At 42.2% G+C, this 23,271-nt stretch overlaps 1 protein-coding gene and 1 long non-coding RNA gene across 3 annotated transcripts; one reads left to right on the forward strand and one right to left on the reverse strand.

Moving 5' to 3' along the window:
* Positions 1-31: 31 nt before the first annotated feature.
* On the forward strand, positions 32-1,849 carry LOC105688285. Of its 2 annotated transcripts, none has more exons than XR_007277267.1 (5): positions 32-393; positions 489-733; positions 807-1,096; positions 1,167-1,411; positions 1,502-1,849. It is a non-coding gene; the product is annotated as an uncharacterized LOC105688285 (long non-coding RNA). The 2 variants fall into 2 exon arrangements; XR_007277266.1 differs by having other exon boundaries at positions 36-393; positions 489-717.
* A 991-nt stretch (positions 1,850-2,840) lies between these two features.
* Positions 2,841-22,278, reverse strand: LOC105688259 (diuretic hormone class 2). The gene is made up of 4 exons (XM_012404410.3): positions 22,009-22,278; positions 5,191-5,374; positions 4,233-4,337; positions 2,841-4,037 (listed from the first exon to the last, which is right to left on the reverse strand). The coding sequence occupies exons 2-4, from the start codon at positions 5,286-5,288 to the stop codon at positions 3,902-3,904; spliced, it is 339 nt and encodes a 112-aa protein (XP_012259833.1). The 5' UTR covers positions 5,289-5,374; positions 22,009-22,278; the 3' UTR covers positions 2,841-3,901.
* Positions 22,279-23,271: the final 993 nt, after the last annotated feature.

Raw genomic sequence — 23,271 nt, forward strand, 5'->3', positions numbered from 1 at the left:
AAAAATCAGGAAAAATTAGGAAAAAATCAGAAAAAATTAGGAAGAATTAGAAAAAATGAGGAAAGATTGAAAATAAATCTACGATGGTGTAACTTCAGTTGCATTTCATAAAACACTTCCAGGACCAGAGGAAGATGCGGTAATTGACAAATTAATTGGACTGGGTGCACATTTTGATGGTCCCTCTCGTTTACCTTTGACGTGTTTGACTCCACGCGCAAATGACGTTTGCAGATAACCCCCCAGATCAGAGAAAATTAAGAGAATTCATCTAATTTATAATCTCCAATGCGTGACATTCGGCAACATGTACAAAATGCAGCGTACTCTACTCTCCTCCTTGGATCTCGAGACATTTTTCAAAGGTTGTCTTGCTTGCTCAGAGCCCCACAGGTGAGCTTAGAAAAGATTTACTGGTCAGTCGAGAGATGAGGATCTGGTTTCTCTTCTCACCGATGTGATTCTCTGCACTTTGATGCCGTTTTCAGGTTACCTGCATCTCGGAGGCATCCATACAGCTCTGTGCGACACGGTGCAGCTATTCATTGGCTCAGGCAAACTAAGGAAATTCTATTCTACGTTTAGAAGACACGGATCAAACAGGACTCGCACTAGATGCTACCGGTAAACTTCAAGAGGATCTATTTTGGGCTGAAATCATCCCATACAAAGACCTGACAAGGAGTGGATCTGTAGGCCCTTACTTTCAATCAAAACGTATGAAATTATACAAGTAACTATTTCAATATCTCTTCCGTTAGTATTAATCCACCAGTTCCAATCTCTGATACCTCCATACTTTACAGTGAGCTGGTTCAAGTTTTCCTGCAAAATGCCTCGGCATGGTTCTAGTTTGGTTTGGATGATAGACTGGGGCTCTTACGACAAGGATCCTTGAAGCTTAGGCAAACACCGAAGCACGACAAGTGTAGACTCCTGAGCAAAGAGAATCTGAAGAATAAATTAAGTCGACGAGAATCTTACTCTGTCAGATCTGAGAGGATAACTGGGTTCATAATGTCGCCGTGTATACAAAGTATAATTGTAGGCGCCACAGCAAAACGAGAGGGTTCTAGGCAAGGTGTTGTTGAATAATGTCAGTGTTTTTTTATAAACAACATAAGCATGATCTCAATTTTGGTTTCAATTCTTTATTTCGAATACAGGGATGCTCTAATCAAACGATCGTGGACTAACTTGGAGAAGAAAACTGTGGCGATGAGGTTGTACTGGAGGAAAAATTGCCACCTCTCCTTCAACTTGCAGATTCCATTCGCAAAGTCCTGAGAGGAGGATGTTGAACTGATTTCTGTACGCTACTTATCCCGTATCATTCATGTCTGGTGTGAAGAGCCTGGTTAGAGCATTTCTTTATCGGAAATCGGATCCCTGATACAAAATTGAATTTTCGGTAAGAATTTTGGATTTCCGGGCCGCTATTCTATATCATTACTTCTGGTATTTGATTCTGGCCTTCAATTTCCCTTCTTCCTGATTTCAGTTCAGAAAAAAAAGGTCCCGGCATTCATACCGTCATTGATACATTGAACATATTGAACTATGTTCAATATATCTATGATACCGTGCATCGAGAGAGAGGCGTATGCATATTCCAGGATCTCCTCGGGTTATTCTCTACCCATTTCTGCATGCGAATCTATCCACTCGAAAACTACATCATTTGACACGAAGATATTTGCGACAACTTCGAACTATTATTAGATCTATGGTATTTCCAATTGAAATGGTTTTACAGAAGAGCAACGACATTGTAATATCTTCGTAGTTCGCAGTCGGTGTTCAATTTTGTAATCAGATCCTTACTTCCTAGATTAAAATATGAAGAATCGCTGCCTTGTCATCAATGATCATATATTCATCCCCTCATTTTTCCTGAATCTTTTTCAATTTTTCTACGTGATTTTCAATTAATTGATAGACCTCCCCTATTCCCTGCTAGCACCCAATGATACGCAGGTGGAGTGACACGACCTTAAGTTTATTTCTAGATTCTTTCCATGTTGTTTCCTAATTTTACCGATTTTTTAATTAGGTAATGATTCAATCACCGCCGCATCTTCTTTAGCCCCTCGAGGCGCCTAGCGATATGCACTCCCGCATTACATGCGGGTCGGCGACCAAAGCGCCTGATGATAGATACACCCGCATTACATGCGACGTCTCCGCTGTAAGGCGGGTCTCCTGACGTCAAGGGGCAAGAAACTTGGAATTTTAGTTCACGCAAGTTCCGCGAGCTGATGTTACGCTTCTCGGCGCTACGTGTCACTTCTTCGACTGGGAAGATAGAGTAATTTGAATACTTAATTAAAAATTCGAAAATAAATCGGGGAAAAATAGGAAATAATAAGGAACTGAGTAGGAATAAATCTGGAAAGGTATCACTTTGATTGCATATCATTAGATGCCAGCAGAATCTGGAAGAATAAGGGGAACAAATTCAAGACAACATTTATATTGATACGATACGATAATAGTAATAAAAGGAATATCACATCAAGGATATGGATATAAAGTTGTAATTATAATGAGAGTCAAGTAACAAAGTTGATTCACTTATATACAAACTCAAAATATTCGCTATTCTTGGCGCTGAAGAAAAAATAAATACATACAGAAATTCACAAAACAATATGAAACAAATCTTTAACATCTCTACTGGGTAGTATTCTCATTTTTGGTCATACAACGAGCAATTTTAGATGCTATTTCACATCGTATAAACGTGGGGATTCAAGAGAAAATTAAAAAAATCTAAAAAGCAATGAAAATAAGTTGCGCGAATTGAATGGGAGGTTTGGGGAGAAAGAACAATGCAAGAATCATATGCCACTGGGTCAAAGTAACATTTATTCACAAGAATACCTATTAGGGCAAAACTTCATGATACACAGAGCGGAAATTCAAGACAAGATGTTTCGCCGTTTTTTTTCTATGAATATTGTTATTATTTTTCCTTTTGTTATACTATTTATCAACTAACAATGAATGTTTTTCCATAGTCAGCAGGCATCATCTCCGTCAACATAAATCACGTATCATCATAGTGCAATATGTTGAATCTGTGCTTTTAGTCATTATTTTTCAAATAATTGCAACGAACAATTTATCATCATTATATTTTTGTTGTTTCTGTTTTATTTTTATTGCCAGTATTATTCAATGCTCAATTAAGGAAACATAAGCAAACCAACAGCATCGATAACACCCGTATAATATTGACAATAGATTATCATAAAGATTAACAATAAACAATGCATGTCAACAAGAATTTTCAAAATGTGTAACAGAACAAACAACAAAAAAACCATTATCTCGTGATGTATCTACAATAATAATTAATAATTCGCTATTTTAACAATCAAAGTATCGTATACACTTTCTGTTTCACTTTGTATCCTCTTCTTTTTCTCTTTTTTTGTTAGAAACATATTGGTGTCTATGTATCCCTCAAATCACATATCATTTTAATGTACAACAACCGTATACCCTCGTGAACATTGATGCTATTCTTCTTGCTGTTCTTTTTCTTTAACAACCAGTAGATATATTCTTCCATTACATTTTTTTCTTATCGTTTTTCCATAATTCCATAACCGTGCAGTCGGATTCGAAAAATTGACCATAAATAATCTGGAGCATTCAATATATCTATGCTAAAGCTAATCAAACGATTGATCGGAGAAATAAATACAAAAAGAAACGAATAAAGAAATGATTATAATATATATAATTAAAGGGTTTAGCGACGCGGAGGGTTTGGATAAAATATATATATATATATATATATTTATATATATAATATAGTATGTAATTAGCTACGCGGAAATTACATCAGCTTGACGCGATGTGTGTTGGATTATATAATAAAAATGATTCGTTTTTACGCAGTTTGTTCCGAACGACGCCTCCTCCCTGGTCCACCCGCGTAGTTGGCAGCTGCCAATCCCATAAGGTGTTTGGCAGCTTGAGATCCGCTGAATCCGCGGCTAAGACCCAAGTCGAGGCCACGTTTCGAACTGAAAATGAGAAATAAGAACGAAATAAGAAACCCTAACACGGAGGATCAACGAATCAAATGAAAAAGGTAAGTACAACTCGAAATGTCGGAAAAACAATGACGATACGTCTTATAAAAATGAAGAATCGCATGATTTTATTTCAATCTATCATTTATTCGGAATTATTATTATTTTCTATTCATCTCAACTCACTTTTCAAGTTCATGGGTGCGAATCAGATTTTGACCGAGACGGGCCAACATCTCCAACATCACCTCTGGATCCTCCTCTTCAAGTTGATTCCAGTAACTCTGCGCGCTGTTAAAAAGAAAAATTAATCGAGCCGCCATTTCATTTCCCTTGAATCATTCTTTCACACCGTTAATGATTAATCTCTTTTTCCCCTTCCTTTCGAGAAATGGGATTCGAAAATTAGGAATTCTCTCTTTCTTAGTCGAATGAAAATAATGCTGCTGCACATTTCGGTGAGCTCGTCAAAGAAGTCAGGTCGGGTTGGGGTGTAAAGTTTCCAGAGGAGCGTAGCTATTATGCGTGAACTTGGAACGGGTGATGGAAATAGTTTGAATCTGGTATCGTGGAAATTGTTCGGTAAACAGTTATAGTTCTTGCAAGATATGTCGACGGCATTGCGAGGGAGAATTTAAGTCAAGTTTCACTGCTCGCCGAAATGTCAACGAACCGCATGCTCAAATTGGGTATCCATTTTGACGCGGATTTCTTCGTTCTTGTATAAATATTCGTACAAGATACGTACACGCAAAATGCCCCGCATATAATTAGGATAATTTTTCGTCGGCATGGCTCTTCCAGCTTTTCGTTTATAAATAAAATAAACAAAATATAATTTACGTAATGCCTTAAATTCTCGCCCACTGTTGCTGCTGCTGCTGCTGCTACTGCTGCTGCTGATGAACAGCGCTCGTAATTTGAGATTGTTCGAAAGAGCTCCTAGAGCCTTTCGCGTCTTAAGTCTGTTTAGACAGTCATTTATGGCACCTGTTAGCCTGACCCGTGATTTATTTCATCGATTTGTTACGATCGGAGTATAATTAATCGATCCGCTTCATTCGCGAAAATATATTTGCAACCACAGACGGAATGGCGATTGATGGTTTGATCGATGGATCGCGTGATTCGTAATTTCACTCACCTGTAAGGAGCAGCTTCGGCCGATGGCGGAGAAATTGAGACCGTCAACAGAAGAGCCACGCCAATCAGCATCCAAGAAAGAGCGATCTGTCTCTGCATTTTTGATCAGCTTTATTCACCTCCCTTTCCAATACCGATCTATGTTCGATCGAGTTCGAGATACGATGCAGCTGCACTCGCGAAAACTGCAATCAGAGATGGTCAGTATAGTTCAATACGGGTATACTGCATATGTGATGCATCGTCTATTTGCACTCCACTTCGCGTCGAATGCATATATTATATACCTATACGCCTACTGCAAGTTGCTCAACATAAATATGTGTATTCCTACGGTATAATAGATTCGGTCTACCCCCAAAGGCATTGTCATGCAACAACTCTACATCAGGGGACGAGGCGTGGCGCATAATAAAGGGAACGGGAGAAAGTTCCGAACGGAATATCTACCGGGTATTCCGAAATTCGGACATTTCGTGGTGGCACCTTGTCTCTGCTTCCAACTCCCCGCTACGTTGATTCCCGCATGGTACGAAAAAATTTACTTTCTATGAGTCTCCTGAAACGTGGGATGAAAGTTCCGATATTTTTCTGCTTCGCACCCCGCATAGTGAAATAATGAAATCTCATACGTTGGTCGTATCTTTTCCAGTTCACTCGGGCCACCCCTTGTGTTCGCTTGTGCAGTTCTCGTTAATTCGTTGCTGCATCATCGTCGCGATTCGTGCGGTTTCAGTGGATTGAAGATACCCAAGCTGCGCTACCTCGGCGACAACGGAACGACCACGACTAAAGCCTCCCTCGGGCTATGCATTCTGGAGATTCGCAGCGGATAACTGTATACCTAGGTACACACGACCGAGGTGTGCGCACACCCACCAGCCGGGTAGGTATACATATACGAAGGTATAATACATGTGTAAACTTTGAACAAGTTCACCCTCAAAGTCGCTGCTGATATACCCACCGGTTGTAGGCAAACATTATACAATATTACGGCACCTTCTCGATGCAGCGGATCGCATAAGTTCAAAGGGTAGGTATTCCGCGTTTAACGCGGTGACGTCCCGCGCTAACGATTCGTACCTGTACACGACAAACCAAACGTCGTAGAAGTTTATGCGAGTCGTTCGTTGAATGAAGAAAAAAAAAAAAAAGACCAAACAACTTTCTATCGAATCGCAAAATTCGGCATACATATATGTATAGTTCACCGTACTCCCCCTGGCTTGACACGTGAATTCAACGGATCGATTTCACCTTGACCCCTCCGCCGTTCCGGTGGTGCAGGGCCATGAGGTGGGTGTCCAATTACCGCCATTATCTCATTTATTGTCGTCGCTTTTTATTTTCACATCGACAGAGGTGGACGGATATGCGCCCTGTGTGCACAACTCGCCGTATACGGAACTTGATGTTATTCGCAGCCCCTGATCGCCGATAATTTTCGGTATTCGGTCTCCTGTGAATCGTACACTGCGCCGGTATAATCCGATCGCCCAGAGCGTGTGGAAAAATTAAAATACCGGCAACAATAATGATCACGAGGAGAATAAGAAATATCTATGTTACATGCGGTGTATTGAGTCGCAACTGTCATGATTTTTCGAATTTTCATTCATACGTCGCAACGAAGAGAATTATTAGTTAATTATTAGAACCGTTGAAAAAAGGCGAGAGAAAAGAAAGGAGGGTGGAAAGGAAAATGGAGTTCGAAACGGTTGAAAGTAAGTAAGTTGCAGCTGCACTGCGTCGAGGAGCTAGAGAATTCTAAACGAGGAATCACCGGAGAGAAATGACCAGGATTTTCGGATCGGTGTCGGTCGGTTATTCGGCGGGTTAGTTAGCCGTGATCCCCGCGTAGGGATCGACGTTAACCTCATCCGAAGAACCCTCCTCGACCTCCGCGATTCGGAGAGTTATCGGGGCGGCTGTAGACGACTCGACGTTCGTCTCTTTCGTATTATTTTTCGATCCGCGGGGATTGGCGGCGATAGAGGAGCAGTCGTTCTGATTATTCCGCGGCAAAGATTTAAACGCGAGAATATTCCCGTGGGAGGTGAATAAACCTGCCCCTAAACCCTCGTATAAAACCACCCCGTTCGCTCGGAGGGGAGGGAAGAGGCGTCGCCGAGGTGGTAGGTGGCAGGTGGCAGGTAGCTGGTGTACCGAAAGAAGCAAGGCGGCTAATACGTATCCCAATCCTCTCGACGTCGCATTATTGAAACACTCGCCCCGCTATTCCATCGCGTCAACCGCCGACCCCCCATCGCCTGTCTGCCACTTCGACTTTTCCCGCGAATCCAACTCCCGCCGGCGCCATACCCGATTCCCGAATACATCCGATACTCGAAAGCGAATCTTAAATTCTAATTTGCCCTGGAACTGAATTAGGGATACTCTACTCTAAAAATCCGTGCACCGCACCACCCTTGCACTCGTACGACTCACCTTGTGGTCCGATCAACTTTCGTGGAGTTTGAAAAATTTTCATCGAGCCATTTCAATTTTGAAAACGAAAGCGCAAATTTAGCTCTCGGTATATCCGCGTGTCTACACGCGTTAATTATTGTAGGTGAATCAAAGTTCGGGAACGTCAGACTGCATATTGAATGTTGAATTTATACGCGCGTATATATTTATACATGTAAACCGTGTTAAGGTAAGAAGTACACCAAGTTTATGGCTAGTTAGATAGTCGGTTAGGTGAGTAAATATTATACCAAACGCAACTATAGTTGTTAACTAACTCCACAGTTTGACTAGAACCAGATCGATGATCTATAGATTAGAGACTGTCGCTACCGAATCGTCTTCAGAATTTCTAATGGTATCATTTCTTTGTCTTTCCAATTTTTCTATCCATCCTTTTATCTCTGTATCATTTCATATTCGTTATGAAACAGTTTACACCCACAGAAAAAAGAAGAATTAATTTAAACATGTGGCAGAATAATGATTCTTGCAATTCCGGAGAATTAACAAGGTACATCGGATCTCGTCACTATTCGTGTTTTTCGCGCGGCGAACCTTTTCCGTTTTTTGCTATTTATTATCCGACGAGTGGGAGAACGGAATCTCTTTGGCAACGAGTAGAAACGGATTTACAGTGTAAAATAAAAAGGACTTTGCGCTTACGAGCAACAAATGAATTCACGTATCGATGGTCACAGGGTATGCAGCTCCTCTGTTTTTCGTTTCTAAGTGCGAGGAAGAGTGGAAAAGAGAAGAAGAAAAAAGCACGGGAACATTACAGCCCTGGAGGAATAAGGCAATTCGATTCATTGCACTCGTTTCTTTTCTTCCTTTCTCTTCTCTTCGGACACTCTATGAACGTGTGTGGTTCGTATAGTTCGTTCTCTTCGGGTCGTCGATGATAAAAAAGAAAAACTCTCAAAAAGAAAGAGAAATAAAAAACAGGTAAAAATAGAATAGAATTTTAATATCCTACCGACCGTTCGTATTCTAATTGTACGACTGCGCTATACGTGTAGGTACCTTGGCAACATAACACTGGTATCAAGTTAAAACGATTTAATCAGGGAGAAAATTAGTAGAAAAATATTTTCTTTCGCGTAGCTACTTGAAAACCCGAGGGGAATTTTGAGGCAAGGGATTCGAGTACAGGTATACCTATGTATACCTATGTATGTACCGAGAATTATACAGAACGAGGGAGAAGAATTATTTATACTCTTAGACAAAAGTGTGTACATTTCAGTATACTGTGTATATATCTTAGAAATATTATGCCCAAGCGGAGTGTTGAACAAATTAATTAAGACGGTCAGACGATTGCGCGTGGTTTTGTAAAATGATAAAACGTCGTTAAACCAGAAATGATCGAGGAGTCTGTGCGTAAACTTGCAGCGATACCGGTACAGATCGACGTCATCGTCAACGGCGACTAATTCTTGTCCACTCGACGATCGAACGAAAAAAAAAAAAACTGGAGGGAAATTTCAATTTCGGAGACAAAAATTGAAGAGAACGAAAAAGAACAACGATAATTTCGCGGTACGATGTCCAAAGTTGAAAATGAGATTTTCGCCTCATTCTCACCCTCTCTCCGTCTCTGTGCGAACCACCCTCTGCTCTTTACGTGGAATCTAGGTAAAACCACTTTTTTTATTTTATAATTCCCATTTTGCATTTCAAATTATTACGCCTGGGTCTTGAATTTTTACAGCACGGCTTGGGGGACTCGATGTTTCACGTAAAGAAAAATTAATTATTTTACAATATATGTATGTACTCCAGAGTATACACTCCAATTTTGGCGAAACTAAAAAAGTACGCAAGAGCGGATGAATTTTTTTTCTCTTTTCCTCCTTTGCTTCTGGTCTCAGAAAGTACAGCAGAGGTGTAACGACGTTACACCAGGTGCAAGAGTCCTGGATTTCGCTAATCAAAAGATGAAAAATAAAAAGAAAATGAATTCCATTCGGACCTCGAAAATTCCGGCTCATTAATCGGGGTATGAGAAACGTAGATCCTATATAGGAACAGGTGGCACAGCCAAGGGACAATGTTTACCCCTCGTGCAGAAGTTTAGATTAAGCCTACGGTGTACCGAGTTGATAGTTAGTAACCGAATGTAATATCCACAACCATCTAAATTTTGCAGACCGACCTTCGGTTGTTGGTTCTGGTTTTGCTCAAGGTATATAGAAAGGGTTGAGCAGGTGTACACGCGTACGCATACCAACGTCGGTGGTTCTACCCCACGGTATAAGCTATACGAGATAAATTGTAAAACTGCGCAACACCTCCCGAGCCTAATTCCCCTGTACCGCACCGCGCACACTCTTATGTAAATGAATTAAGATCTAAGCCACCCCAACTTTGACGAGATGAAATAGAAGAGGGGTAGGATATCCGTATACGTATATTCTCTCACATGTGCAACAACTATGAATGGACGATAGAACAATGAGCCAAATAATTACCCGGTACGTACACACCGCGCTGGCCGGCTAAAGGAAAATCCTGGCTCGAGTTGGATTCAGTTTGGCCGTAGGAATCCCGACGTTACATACGTTTCGAAACTAACGGTGAATGAAAAGAACAAAATTGTACGAACGCGAGACGAGTGAAAGAACGAAAAAAGAAAATTTTTACAAGGATATATATATATTTTACCGCAGGTCCCGTACTCACGCGTACAAGAAGCGGCGGTTATAAGCCCGCAATTTATAAACGCGTCGAGTCTTGAGTAAAATTAGGATGGATTATACGACGAGGATATAAACCCCGGAGATATTCTAGTCCAGATAAGATTTGAAAAAAAAAACAAAAAAAAAACATCCATGTCAAGAGTACAGCAACAGATGTGCCCGAATGAGTGAACGAAGTTTGATCGATTTCATTATTAAATTGACACTCGATTGCCGGGTCGTATAAATAATTAGAGTTATCTATGTCACTAGATTTATCGAATCCAATATACGTTGCACATTTTCAGTCAAACAAACAGAATCTAGATTAAAAGAAAATACGTCAAAGAAAATTTATAATTAAAACGTCGTCCCGAAAGCGACTGTTTATTTTATTATTTATTTTTGTTTTTTTTTCACGTCCAATTTTGCAAATTATTTTTTTCTTTCCCATATCAGCCGGCCGCTGATCGGATCGATCGATCCTTTCGAGGATTATTTTTAGGCTTAAAAAAAATAATCCATACGTGGGTACGCGAAAGAAAATACTTCGTAGTTACGTAGGGGGAGAGGGGTGAGGTGGTCCTGGGGGGAAAATGACGGAGAACTTTCTTCCAGTTTTTTTAGTTTTTTAGTTTTTTAGTTTTTTTTTTTTTCCAACTTCTAGATGGGCGGAACACGAGAACCGCGCGCGGAGACGAGAAAACAAATGATTTAATCATCGTTTAGATTTCGCAAGTTTAAAATTCATGGCGTCTCGCGTAAATTTCGTCGCGATTATTGTTGTTGTACGCGAGCGTGTAACCGTACACTTGTTACGTACCTATTCGTTATTTTGAGTGTACGGTAAAATAATAAATATAATAATCGAGGTGAAAAATGTTTGCAATAAAATTTAAGTTCGGTAATGCGATTCAAGCTCACGAACGAAAAACATCCAGCTGCACTATTCACCGTTCGAGTACGGGATGAAATAAATTATTTTACAATATCTGGGTGAAAAGTTATTCATATTTTACATGGTTCCGAAACGCAGTCGCTACGTACGTACGTAAAAATATGGGTCTCTCTATTCCCTCGAATCCCAGTCGCCCAAAAATGGAATTATTATTACCGTTATCGTTGTTATTATTATTATCGTTACGTCGTCGTACGAACGAATTAATATTCTTGAATTATTCGGGCGTGCAACGAAAGATGAACCGCGAAATATTTCGTTAACCGTATAATATATTTTAATCGGTTGATGAATAATAATGCACGGTCGAATAGTTGTGCGGAATTTTCGAATCTTGTTACCGCTGACCTCATAATTTCTTTGCAGGATGAGGTTGATATGCGATAACAATTTCAAATTTTCCCTATTAATGAAATATTTATTGGCATTTTCGTATTGGAAATTTTCAATGGTTCTGGATCATTGGAAGAGAAAAATGTCCGAAGATTTTTCAAATTTTTCAAACTTTCGCAGTTACACGAGCAACAAATTTCGTCTACCTAATGAGAAACGAATGAAATTGATAATAAGTGAAAATAATAAATTCAGATTCCGTTTGGGAGTCGGGGGGAAAAGTCCTAATCTTCTTCATCTTCGCCACTTTGTTCGAGTAACACAGACATCCCGGATAATTCGTCTTTCGGATAATCGGGTTTCATTATTCGACGCAATGAGAAGAGTGCGAGTTAATTCGTCACAAGATACGGCCGGGAAGTCGAAGAAACAAGATGCCCTGGAATCGCAATTGTTAAAAATTTGTTCGTTTCGGATTTTCCATCGGAATTAGTGGACACTCGTGATCGATCAACTTTATAGTCGATTGTACGTAAATCACTTTATGCCTGCATGTTCGAGTTCGTTAGCGACACCTTTCTGTACCGTAATTTCATTCCCTCTTTTTTCCCCACCATTTTCTATCATAATTCCTCGACATTAAAAAAACTGAAGAATTTTTTTTTTTACAATGTTATTTTTTTCACCGCCCCCAACCCCCTTACTCCGACGACAAATATCCGGAAATTACAACGAACAGATGCGTACTTGAACTATGGCAAACAAACAAGTTATAATTAACAAGACTCAAGGGTGTGTGTAATTATGAAAATAAACTAACGAACGAACGAACGAATGAATGAAATTTGAATTCGGATAATTTTGGCAGCTGCGGCTGAGGTACAATGAATATAGATTTACATTATATACGTGTAACACGTCGACAATATTTGGCGGGGTGTAGATGACTCGGTCGTTGCTTCGTTACGCGAGATATTCGATCGCGGAATGGCCCGCTCGAAAATTAATTTACCGCTGTTTTTTTTTCTCGCAATCCGCGGGTGCGACGAGAGTTCATCTCCTTCGTTTCTTACACACCCTGCGTAATTTTTTTGCTCCCAATTTATTCAGCCCCTCGGCATGTTTTCGGCTGGCCTAATTAGGTGAGCTAATTGATTGCACGATAATGCCCTCTCACGTCCCGATACAGTTGTAACGAACGCGAGGAAAGGATTGGTGCAAAAAAAAAAAAAATTACACCGGTTTCGATTCATCGCCTTTTCTATTTTCGGCTGGAGCTCGTCGATATTCGGCAAGGGAAAAGGAACTCGTCAAAAAGTGAGGGATAAATTCGACGTCGACGTCGACCCGCCCGTTTCACGAGTGGTCTTTAAATATTTATTAAAAGTGGAACTTTTTTCGCGATATCAAGAATATTTGTTAAGCTGTCGCGGTTGTATCCACACGTTCGCGGGCAGCCCCCACCGTATCGTTACGTCATACCTATACAATTCCGTAACTTTGTTTGCGCTCTCCCGACGACATCGGCGTTATAGTTCGCCGCCGAGGATTAGAAAATTTTTCACCGCCTCCGTTCTCGATTTCATTTTAGGTCGCGAAGTTTTCTTCGAGTTTTTCGCTTCTCTCTTTCGCACCGAAAATCGCTCCATAAATTAGAAATTATTTTCCGAACAACCCTTGCATTAAATTTATCGTGAAATTAGAAGACTAAAAACGTAGCTTCGAGGTGATCACGTCCCCCCCGAGCGGAGAAACGCAGTTCGGGATCCCGCCGGATAAAATTTCGGTATTCGCCCGACGAGGTTCCGGTCCGATTCCCTCACTCACAAAGCAGGTGAGAGCCGCGCGGGTGTCGCATTTAAATTTCTTCGGGAACGTCCGGCGTTAAGAGAATGAAAACGTCTGGATGGGTCTCCTGCGGATTGCTGAGTGTAAATTGCGCGGGCGACGGCGGATCAATCCGGAGAATTCAATTCGGTTGTAACTGCTACGTGCGGAGAGGTATAAACGTATATAAGATACTTGCCGCGATGCACGTATCATACGCCCGCATCTTCGCAGAAGCTTTGCCACGTTTCTCACGGTGTGATCGCCACCTGAGAGCGAACGTATACCTACGACGTTGGAAATAGATTTCAATTCTCCTCAAACGATCCCCTTAGTTTTCCGCGGCCGCATGCGACGCACCGTCTCGACTGTTTATCAGAAATTAAGAGGAGTAAACCGAACCGACGGCGGCGAACAGAGTCGAATTGAAATAGCCGAGAGGAGGAGAAAAAATTAAATTAACTCGAAATTATGCGTTTGATAGAGAAAAAAAAAAAAAAAAAGGAAAAGAAAAGAAAAAAGAAAAAAAGGAGAAGGAGATCGCCGCGGCTATGTACGCAGGTACAGGTGTATACAGAATGGGTTTGTAGGTGGGAAAGATGAGGTTCGTTTTGTTTACAGCTCCGCGCGACGAAGAGGGACGTCGTATGTATACAAATATACCTGTGTGTACATGGAACACCCTCGTGTAGATCATACGTATACGCGAGCGTATCCCTAGCTACGCACACTCGCTTGTCCCGTATAATGGGACTCGGGACTCGCTGGGGAGAGATTACAAGGAGCTGTACGAGGGATCCGCAGGTCCTCCAGAATCTTCAAACGCAACGTTTTAACTCTCCCCCTCGTCCCGCGCTCTTCTACCACCGACTTCTCCCTCCCCGCGAAGAACCCCTTTCAGCGGACTATAACCCGCAGCTTACTACCCCCTTTTCACGGCAAAGCTGCCCTAGGTGCGCGGATCTAGCCCGCGATTCAAGGTGTGCTTAGTCTTGTCCGTCAGATGAGGAGGCGAATTCGACGATGTTCTCTTTTTCCGGGTCTTCTTTTTTTCTGTACTGTACCACAGTTCGTGTCCGGAGGATTGAGAATTTTGAAAATGGCACGACGTCGATGTCGAGGCGTTCGCAATTTACCCCGATTCGCAGGTATACGCGGGATTCGACTCGGCACAACCGCAACGGCAACGGCGGGAGGTACAAATTGTATATTCGCTCTCTATGTAATTTCCGATAATCGGTACAAAGTGACGCCATGCAGCGGCAGCCACCATCGGCAATAAATTATCTCAGGCAAATTCTCCGCCCCCGCCGCGGCGCTCCGCTCCCAACGTCCCCCCGAATCATTAGAATCAGGCGATCCGCGATCTGCGAATCCAGAAGCTTTAAAAACAACCGACGTTCGCCGTACCGATAAAGTGATCCGATAATCGAATCGTCGCAGTAATTAGAAGGAGATTAACTAATTGCCGCATCCCCTACAGCGCGATATAGTGTACCTACGTACCGCCGCGTAGATACACCGCTAAATGAGTTCAAACTTCAACCCCTGCGCAACGATTTCCGCGCCAAGATTCGCCCCCATCCCCCTTTCGAATTTAAATCTAAATCCCACCTCGCTGCGCACCGATGTATAAAATTACAGTTTTTCCCAACTTTCGTAGCCACCAATAGCTGATATTGATTCGATAAATATTGGAGAATGAATTTCGTCGCATTTGGTGAAATATTTGGGTATCGGTTACGGAAGGTCGGCGAACCGCTGCGAATAATTGATCGCGTTGAATTTCAGAAGAACAAGAAGAAGAAGAATAAGAAAAAGAGGAAAGAAAAAGCAACATTCAAAGCCAAGATCCGATGAAAAAGGGAGGAAAAAAAACGAAGCGATTGTGTGGATAAAAATTAAGTATACCATTATTTTAATAGCAGTCACGAACCACATAAAAGAAGTAGAGATGCTTTTCGCCTCCGTTTATTTTATCATTATTATACGTATAAAGTATTACCACCGTTATTCTCCCATCGAAATTTTTCTCAAACACCGCGCCGAATATGCGATCGATGGGAAATAGAAATTCTTGCTCTTACCTTTTACTTATTTTCTCCATTTTTTATTCAAATTAACGACGGAGAGTCATATGCCACACCTGTACGGTATCGCGAGTGATTAATACACGCTGTCTGACGATCGTCGGGTAAAATTCGATTGTCTTGAATCGAACGAAGAAATAAATAAATTCACCGCTCGTGTGTAAAGAGCGAATTATTTAACACGTCGCACGCGATGGACATTGAAAATTCCGACAATATGAGTGCGCGTCGTTCCAATTTATTTATTTATTTTTTTCTTCTCCAAATTTTATTCATAGACGTAGGTAGGCACAGGCGTTGTATGCGTAACGGTTCTCGTTGTTTTATTTTTTTATTTATTCACTTTTTTCCAGTTTTTTTGTTAACCAAACCACCCGAGGGATTTCTATCCGCCCAATCCTAATATCCGTCACTCGTTTTAGGCCGCGAAAAAAAAGCAGCGGCAACAGCGAGGCCGGCTCTCACCTCCAATTTTCCCGTAATCCCCATCCGGGATATTTTTCACTTAAGGGACGATCACGTTATCATAATATGATCCTCAACGAAATCGAAACGAATTATACGATTGTAACGTACCATTGTCATTGTTGTCGCCGTCGATACCCTTTTTGGTTGTTGTTGTTTTTTTTTTTTCTTCATTTCTTCTCAATACAACTACGAATGGAAAAAATCGAACAACCTTTGATAAAATCTTGATCAAGGGTTGTCCGATACTCTGGAAATTATTCGAAAATCGTATCACTCTTTCAGATGTTCTCCAATTTCATTCGTCCTTTTTTTATTTCACTTTGCCTAGATATGCGAATGCAATAAATCTCTCTAGGGTAAAATGTTTTTTCGACACACCGTTACACGCTACGGTATATAAATTGTCAATTCTGTCGGCGCGTTATCTGTGTAAGGAATATAGAAAAAAAAAAAAAAAATAAAATCACACAACACTCCGTACGCGCACCGGTACGTAGCTACAGCTATACAGCTACGTATATGCGAGATAAGTTGAATTTTTCGAAAATAGAAGACGCGCATTATCAGAGGGCTGAGGATATGGGTTGAACGTAGTCGGTACGGAGGGTCGAGACCATACCCCCTTTTTACCCCCTCGTCACATTCTACGCTGAAAAAGTGAAAGTTATTTGCTCGTTTGCCTAGAGATAAAAAGCTGTTCTTTCCTTGCTATTCTCCAAAAACCGACCCTCGATCCCCACTTTCTACACGTAAAGTTAGCCCGCGTTCCTCTACGAGGTATAAAAGAATAAATATACGGATAATAAAACATACGGGCGCGGAATGAAGGGCACACAATACCTGCGTACGTATGTACACTCGCGTACGTACGTAGATGGTCGCAGGATGAAAAGTGTAAAGTCACGAATATCTAGGTGTGCGCCTGTGTGTACGCGACGACGGCGACTCCTACCCCTTTCCTATCTCCACCCTCTCTCGGAAAATTTCACATTGTTTTCACAACGAGTCGAGTAAAACGCAGGAGTTTACAGGGAAGTGCACAAAGGAAGTTGCCGCAGCCCGCCGCCCGCCTATAGTTTCCGCAAACCCGGTTACGCGATTAAAGGTAAACACATGCATGTAACGGGGTGCGACAACTGAAACAAACTTTCCCCCTTTATCTTTCGCCGTTGGTTTTATTTATTTTTTTTTTTTCTTCGTTCGTTTGTCTTTTTATTCGGTTTGTATATCTTACTCGTTAATAATTGCCTGCATCTTTTCCCCCCCGCCCATTCCGACCATTCGAAAGTGTAACTAATACCTTTAAGATTGAAACTGCGCATGAAATCAAGGGAATGGGATTCGTTCCTTGTTCCTATAGTTCTTTTATACTTCCCGATTTGCATACACCTTTGAGGCAGCGAAGGTGTACTAAACTCGAAGGAATCCAATTCAGTCCTTCGTTTTATTTTATTTATATATTTTTTTTATCCCTTTCATATCGTTTCTTCTTTGAATCACAATCCGCTGGATCGGAAACTCGAACGAACTTCTTCCATTTCTATTTCTTTTGAATATTTTTTTGCGCCGGTCGCTTCGTCCCCCGTAAGAATTGCGAAAAATAACGCATCGCGATGTAAAAATACAAGGACATTGCGTAATTTGGTCCGATGTATCCTAGGTCAGTTTTAAAAATAACGGGAATCGCACGCCCGTTATCAAGAGAGGTAGAAAAGTAGAGGGAACGAATGCGAAAAATGAAAAAAAAACGGAGTAAAACTTTGAGTCTGATTTAAAATTTGCATCCGCATCCGCATTGTGGCGGAGCTGTTGCTAACAGGAACTATATTTTCCGTTAGGATTACATCGGAGCTATTCCACACATTTACATCACGTTATACGCGTTTATGGGCAGCGGTAATTTCACGTCGTTCCTTCTAAACGACCCCCCGCGACGCGACACCTTAAACGACGATTTAGATTTAGATTTAACTTTTTCTCCCGGCGCTGCCGCCGCCGCCGCTGCTGCTGCGACTGCAGCTGTGTTTAACCTTATGTAAAATGGTGAAAATGAAATCGAGGCTATAGAATTACGCCGTGGGGGGAAGAGAGGGCGAAGCGGACCTCCATGCCGGTTTTATTGATACAAAGTTAACGGGGTGGCTACCGGAATACGTATATACCGTCGCAAAAAATCTTCAATTATCTCGAAAAAAGATGGCCGGCGGTTTTTTTGCCGTCGTAGAACTTCAAAAATTTATCGATTCGATCTCGGTTTTGGGGCTAGACTTTTTCACCGGGCTCGTTTCCCTCGTTTCTCCCCTATATTTATTCGAGCAAGACCGTGTCTGCGCTCCCGAGTGAGTTCGACTGATTAAAATTTTTCACCTATACCCTACGAGGTATGCAGACGGATGCTCGTACCGAATATTCGAGGTTTTTAGAAAAATAAAAGCTCCAACGTCGAACCAGCTAAGTGTACCTCGTAAGCGTACTCCGAGGCGGTTATACCGCCACGGAGTAATTTTCCTGATCGATGTCCGCTCATACACGCGGGTGTATCGTCGTCGATTAATTTGCGACATCGGCTCAACTATCTGATTGCCCGTTAAATTGCACCTCGCGATTAGCGAATAGCCTGGAGATACCGCCGCACGATCTGTTACCCAACCGGATGAATCGGGGGCTAGATGGTGATCGTTTCCCCACGTATTTCTGGTCAAACTCTTTCGACTCCAATTTTGCCGATTGCAGCTGACCGGCGAGCGGAGGGAAACGAGCGGAATTGGCCTCGTCTATAAAAAAAAACAACACAGCGATCGATGATAATTGAAACGGAAACGGAAAAAGCAGGCGGTCGGGTCATTTCCACCCCCATTTGGTTCTTCGAAAGTGAGACAAGGAGTTGCGTTAAATCTGCATAGCCGCTCGAGACGCGTACAACAAACTCCTTCGCCGTCTGATTCTGACAGGTAAGAAATTCTTTCAATTTTTTTTACTCCCGCTTCTGTATTATTTATTGCCGCTTTCGTTGCTCGCCTGCAGGGGAACTAGACTACGGGGGTACGCACTCGTTCATTTTCCAACATGAGCTACATAATGCAGCAGCGTACGACTCGGACGACTCTTGAAAATTTCAATTTTATAACTCGGCTTCTGCCACGACCCTCGCCATATTCCGGTATGCATACATCGTCACTCGGGGGGTTGCATATTTCACCCGCCTCGCACGCGCCGGCGAAATTATCATCCGTCCTTTTATCATTCCACTCTCCATCGTCGTTTCACCTGCGATACGGATTACGTCGGACAACTAATTACTTACATCGGGTCCGGTTGCAGCTGGAAAATCTTCACGAGTCGGACGACCGGATCAACCGGTGGTCAATCGCGAACCCCCGCGACGCTTCGTCGAATTCAACGTCGACGTCAACGAATCACCGTTTGAATATTTCTAAAATTTTCGGCGATCGCAAGAGTCGAGTTTTCGTTGGTTGAAAGAGAAAAAAAAAAAAAGAAAAAAAAGATGAATTCGGGAGAGGAATCAACCCTGATTTGGATTGCGAAGTCAGCAACGGTTTGCGAATATTCTGCGTTCCGAGTTGCGATACACGTCGACACATAGGTATATGTACCTACGTGGATACGGATATGAACATACTTGTTCTAATTATACGATGTAATAACAGTTCTCCGTGGATTACACGGACTGTACGATCAGATTTAACGACCGCACACGTTCAAAATGTGTGTTACGTACATAGGTGTACCTGGATAATACCCGCACCCCTCGGCCCTTCGAAAATTGAATCGGAATTGTTGCTCTGTAATAATTTCCGTGTAATTAATAACACGATGCGGAAAATTTAAAACGACTCGTTCAAGTTACTCCGCACGATATCTAGTTTCCGACGATTCGGTCCTAGCTGAGTGAAAATGTCCGTGAAAATTTGGTCATTCCGTAAGATCTGATTCGTTCGGATTACTTGCAATATCAGAAAGAAGAGAAATAATAAAAAAATATCCCAATGAATCTTCGGGGCAACAGGTGCCTCTGTCGAGTCGAATAATTGGCACACCTCCACCCACCCCTACCGGCTATACAAATTCGCGTAATATATTAATAAATCCCTGATTCAAAAGGAAGCCCACGGGATGACTTATATTTAAAAAACCCATCGGCGTTAAGATATCTCCCATAAATTATCCTCGCTTATTCTTCACTTTTTTTCGCTATTATTTCTATAAAGAGATGCGGAAAAAAAAGAAGAAGACATTCGTCTTTGAATTTCCACGTGTTAATCAATCGTTCTTGTTACCAATTTTTTGTCCATCGAATAAAAAAAAGAAAAAACGTAGAAATTTTCGCTCTTCAGTGCGTCGCGTTACTCGTGAAATATTTTCAATCTCGACTCGGTTCGCCTGCACATTTAGCTCCGCTCGTCCGTTATTTCCGTGTAAAAATTTGTCGCGTAGCTGTTGTTAGCGAGAATGTTTTTTATTTTCCATCGACTTCATATTTCGCGTCTCACTCATTACACCCTCATCGAGCAAATATACTTAGCGCGTTGATTAACATTTGAAATTTGACGTCGTAAAACACGCTGATCTCGAGAAAAGAAGCTATAATTTCAGAAACAGAATTCAGCTCCGCACGGTAGCCATAATGGCGTTTATGCAAACAGGAGATCAAACGCGCTCCTCCATTTTTCTTTCTCGATTCACTTTCATCTCTACTTTCTTACCCCCTTGCTGTTTCTTCTCCCCGTCATCTTTCGACCAACTAAACTCCTTTCATTTCGTATGCAGGTTCCGTGCCCCGCTACAATTTAATAAGGAAATAATGATCGTTACGCGCGTCATTTTCCGCCGAATCGACGAAGCTTGCGATATCACGACCGAAAACCGAATAGGTCAACCATGGAAAAAGTGGAAAATTTTTGATTCGAAAGATCCCGCGACAGTCGACGGAATATTGGTGCGAATCTCGTGCGGTGAGAGAAAAACTGTAAATTTTTCGCCCTCGCAATACGTATAATTTGTACGTACGCAATTTTCGCACCAACTGACGAAGAAACGAAGCGACGTTCCCTGAATAATAATAAAAGTCGAATGAACCACCGGACGGTATACATATATTATCGCCCATAGTATTTCCTCATTTCCACTTTCGAGGTGAAAAAAAAAAAAATGAAAAGAAAGGAACGTCGATAGTAATATTTAAATAATCATTCGTACACTCCGGTATACCGTATACTATATTCCTCTCCATTGTCGTTATAACAACAAACATTTTTCATTCTCTCATTGTTCAATTATTTTATTCAAAAAATATGTTCCGCGGGTGTGAGGACAAAATTATTATCACCGGAGAAACTTCAACGTGTACCGTATGTCCTGTCGTTTTTATTCTTTGTTGTTGTTGTTTTTTTTTCGTCCTTTTTTTTCAATTTGTTTGTCAGAGACAGGCGCTCGGCAGTACCACCGTTAAAATTAACTTCGGAAACATGATCACGAAATTTTGGGTGCCCAAACTTTATTATTACTCGGGTATTGATAATCCCTGTCGCGAATTGCACCGCACGTATAATGTGATTTACTTAGTACGATATTAGAGATTACGCGGTATAATTTTACAGCCGGTGAGCCTATATTATATCTACATTTTCGTACAAGTTAATGAATTTTTATCAATTAGATCGGTAATTTGAAATCGACCCCGGAGATGAACGGTACAATCTACCCGTCGTTTGAACGGGTTGTAAGAGAAAAGTAACAATCGCCCGATCCTCGATATTATCATAATTGCAACCTCCGAGCGGAATGAAAAAAAAATGGACAATTTTCAGGGGTTTTTTTTTCTCCAAACTGTCCGTAATCAAAAAAATCGTACATTTGTACAAAAATTGCTCCAAAAAAACCGTTGAAAAAAGAGGAAGAAGAAGAAAAAAACGCGCACAACCATCGCACAATCCCATTCGATATTTTTCGGTTTCGTTGGCACTGACCTTTGGCGATGACCGCGTGCGTGCCGGCGATGACCAGGCGGGTGCGATTCTCTCTTCGTAGTCGGATTCGGCGACGGGGTCCTCGATCGGAACGTAAACTTCCGGGGTCCGGTTTCGCTGGGCTTTCGAACGGAGTTCGATTCGTAGACGCCGGCGGTGCTTTCGCAACGTATGCCTGATATCGGGTAAGAATCGAGTCGTCTCGGACGCAACGATAGCCTGCTCCGTTTCGGTGTCGCGGCAGGTGTGAACCCCCGTTGAAGAACATCCCGTTTATATAAGCTGGCGGAGGTGATGTGCGGGAACGAACCGACCGCGACCGTCACGACGTCGACCTCCCTTCCTCCCTTCCTCCCTGCCGCGCTCTTTTTCACCCCTTCTACCACCCGAAACTCTCCCTCCCACATCAGCCAATCGGGATTGCCATGTATGAAACAACCCCCAAGCCTGCAATACCGCGTGTATGTATACGTATACGTATACTACATAACCGCGACGCGTACATGGCTGGTACGTACGTACGTACACGGTGTACATAATAGACGGATATGTGTGCGAGCAATGGCATGGGCGAGAGATGAGGAGCCTCGCTATACGATTGCGAAACAAACAAAATCAGAGTCGGACGGACGCCACAGGTCCTTCTTATATTCCCGTTATACTCTCAATACATGTACGCGGTATACATATGCGCTACATAGCCGTGTGCGCGTACGCGACGATTCTTCTCGCCGAGGGATGAAACTGAAAGGTCGCCTAATTGACCGAACCGCCATTTAGCGACCGGTTTTCTTCTCCCTCTCGAATTCAATTCCAAATTCGAAGAACGATCAAAGTCGATGCGATAACGCGACGAAGCTCGGTGCGACCATTTCTACTCATCTCCGATAAAAAAAAAAGAAACGAAAGGGAGGATCCCCCGAATCGTCCGAGGCGATGGTCGAGATGAGAATTCGGTCTCGAACGCTTGAGGAAAGCGGGAAATCCGATTTCCCGGGGCTTTTTAGTCCGATGCGAACGATTCGCTGCGGCAATCGCCCGTGCGGTGGGTGCAGCGGCCGCAGGACGATCCGCGAAGGAGCAGCGGGAGAACGGGGCGAAGGATCCGAGCGCGTCGGTATGGCAATTCTGCGGTGATACTCGCAATCGGCAGATAGAGAAACGCGGAGGACCGCAACGCCGAGCACGTTCGACGCTTCCCGGTGCGGAGAGCTGGTAAAATTTGCAAGGGAATTATTAATAGGCGCGAAGGGAGTCGACTAG

The sequence above is a fragment of the Athalia rosae genome, chromosome 2 (assembly GCF_917208135.1).
Source record: "Athalia rosae chromosome 2, iyAthRosa1.1, whole genome shotgun sequence".
Taxonomy (NCBI): Eukaryota; Metazoa; Arthropoda; class Insecta; order Hymenoptera; family Athaliidae; genus Athalia; species Athalia rosae.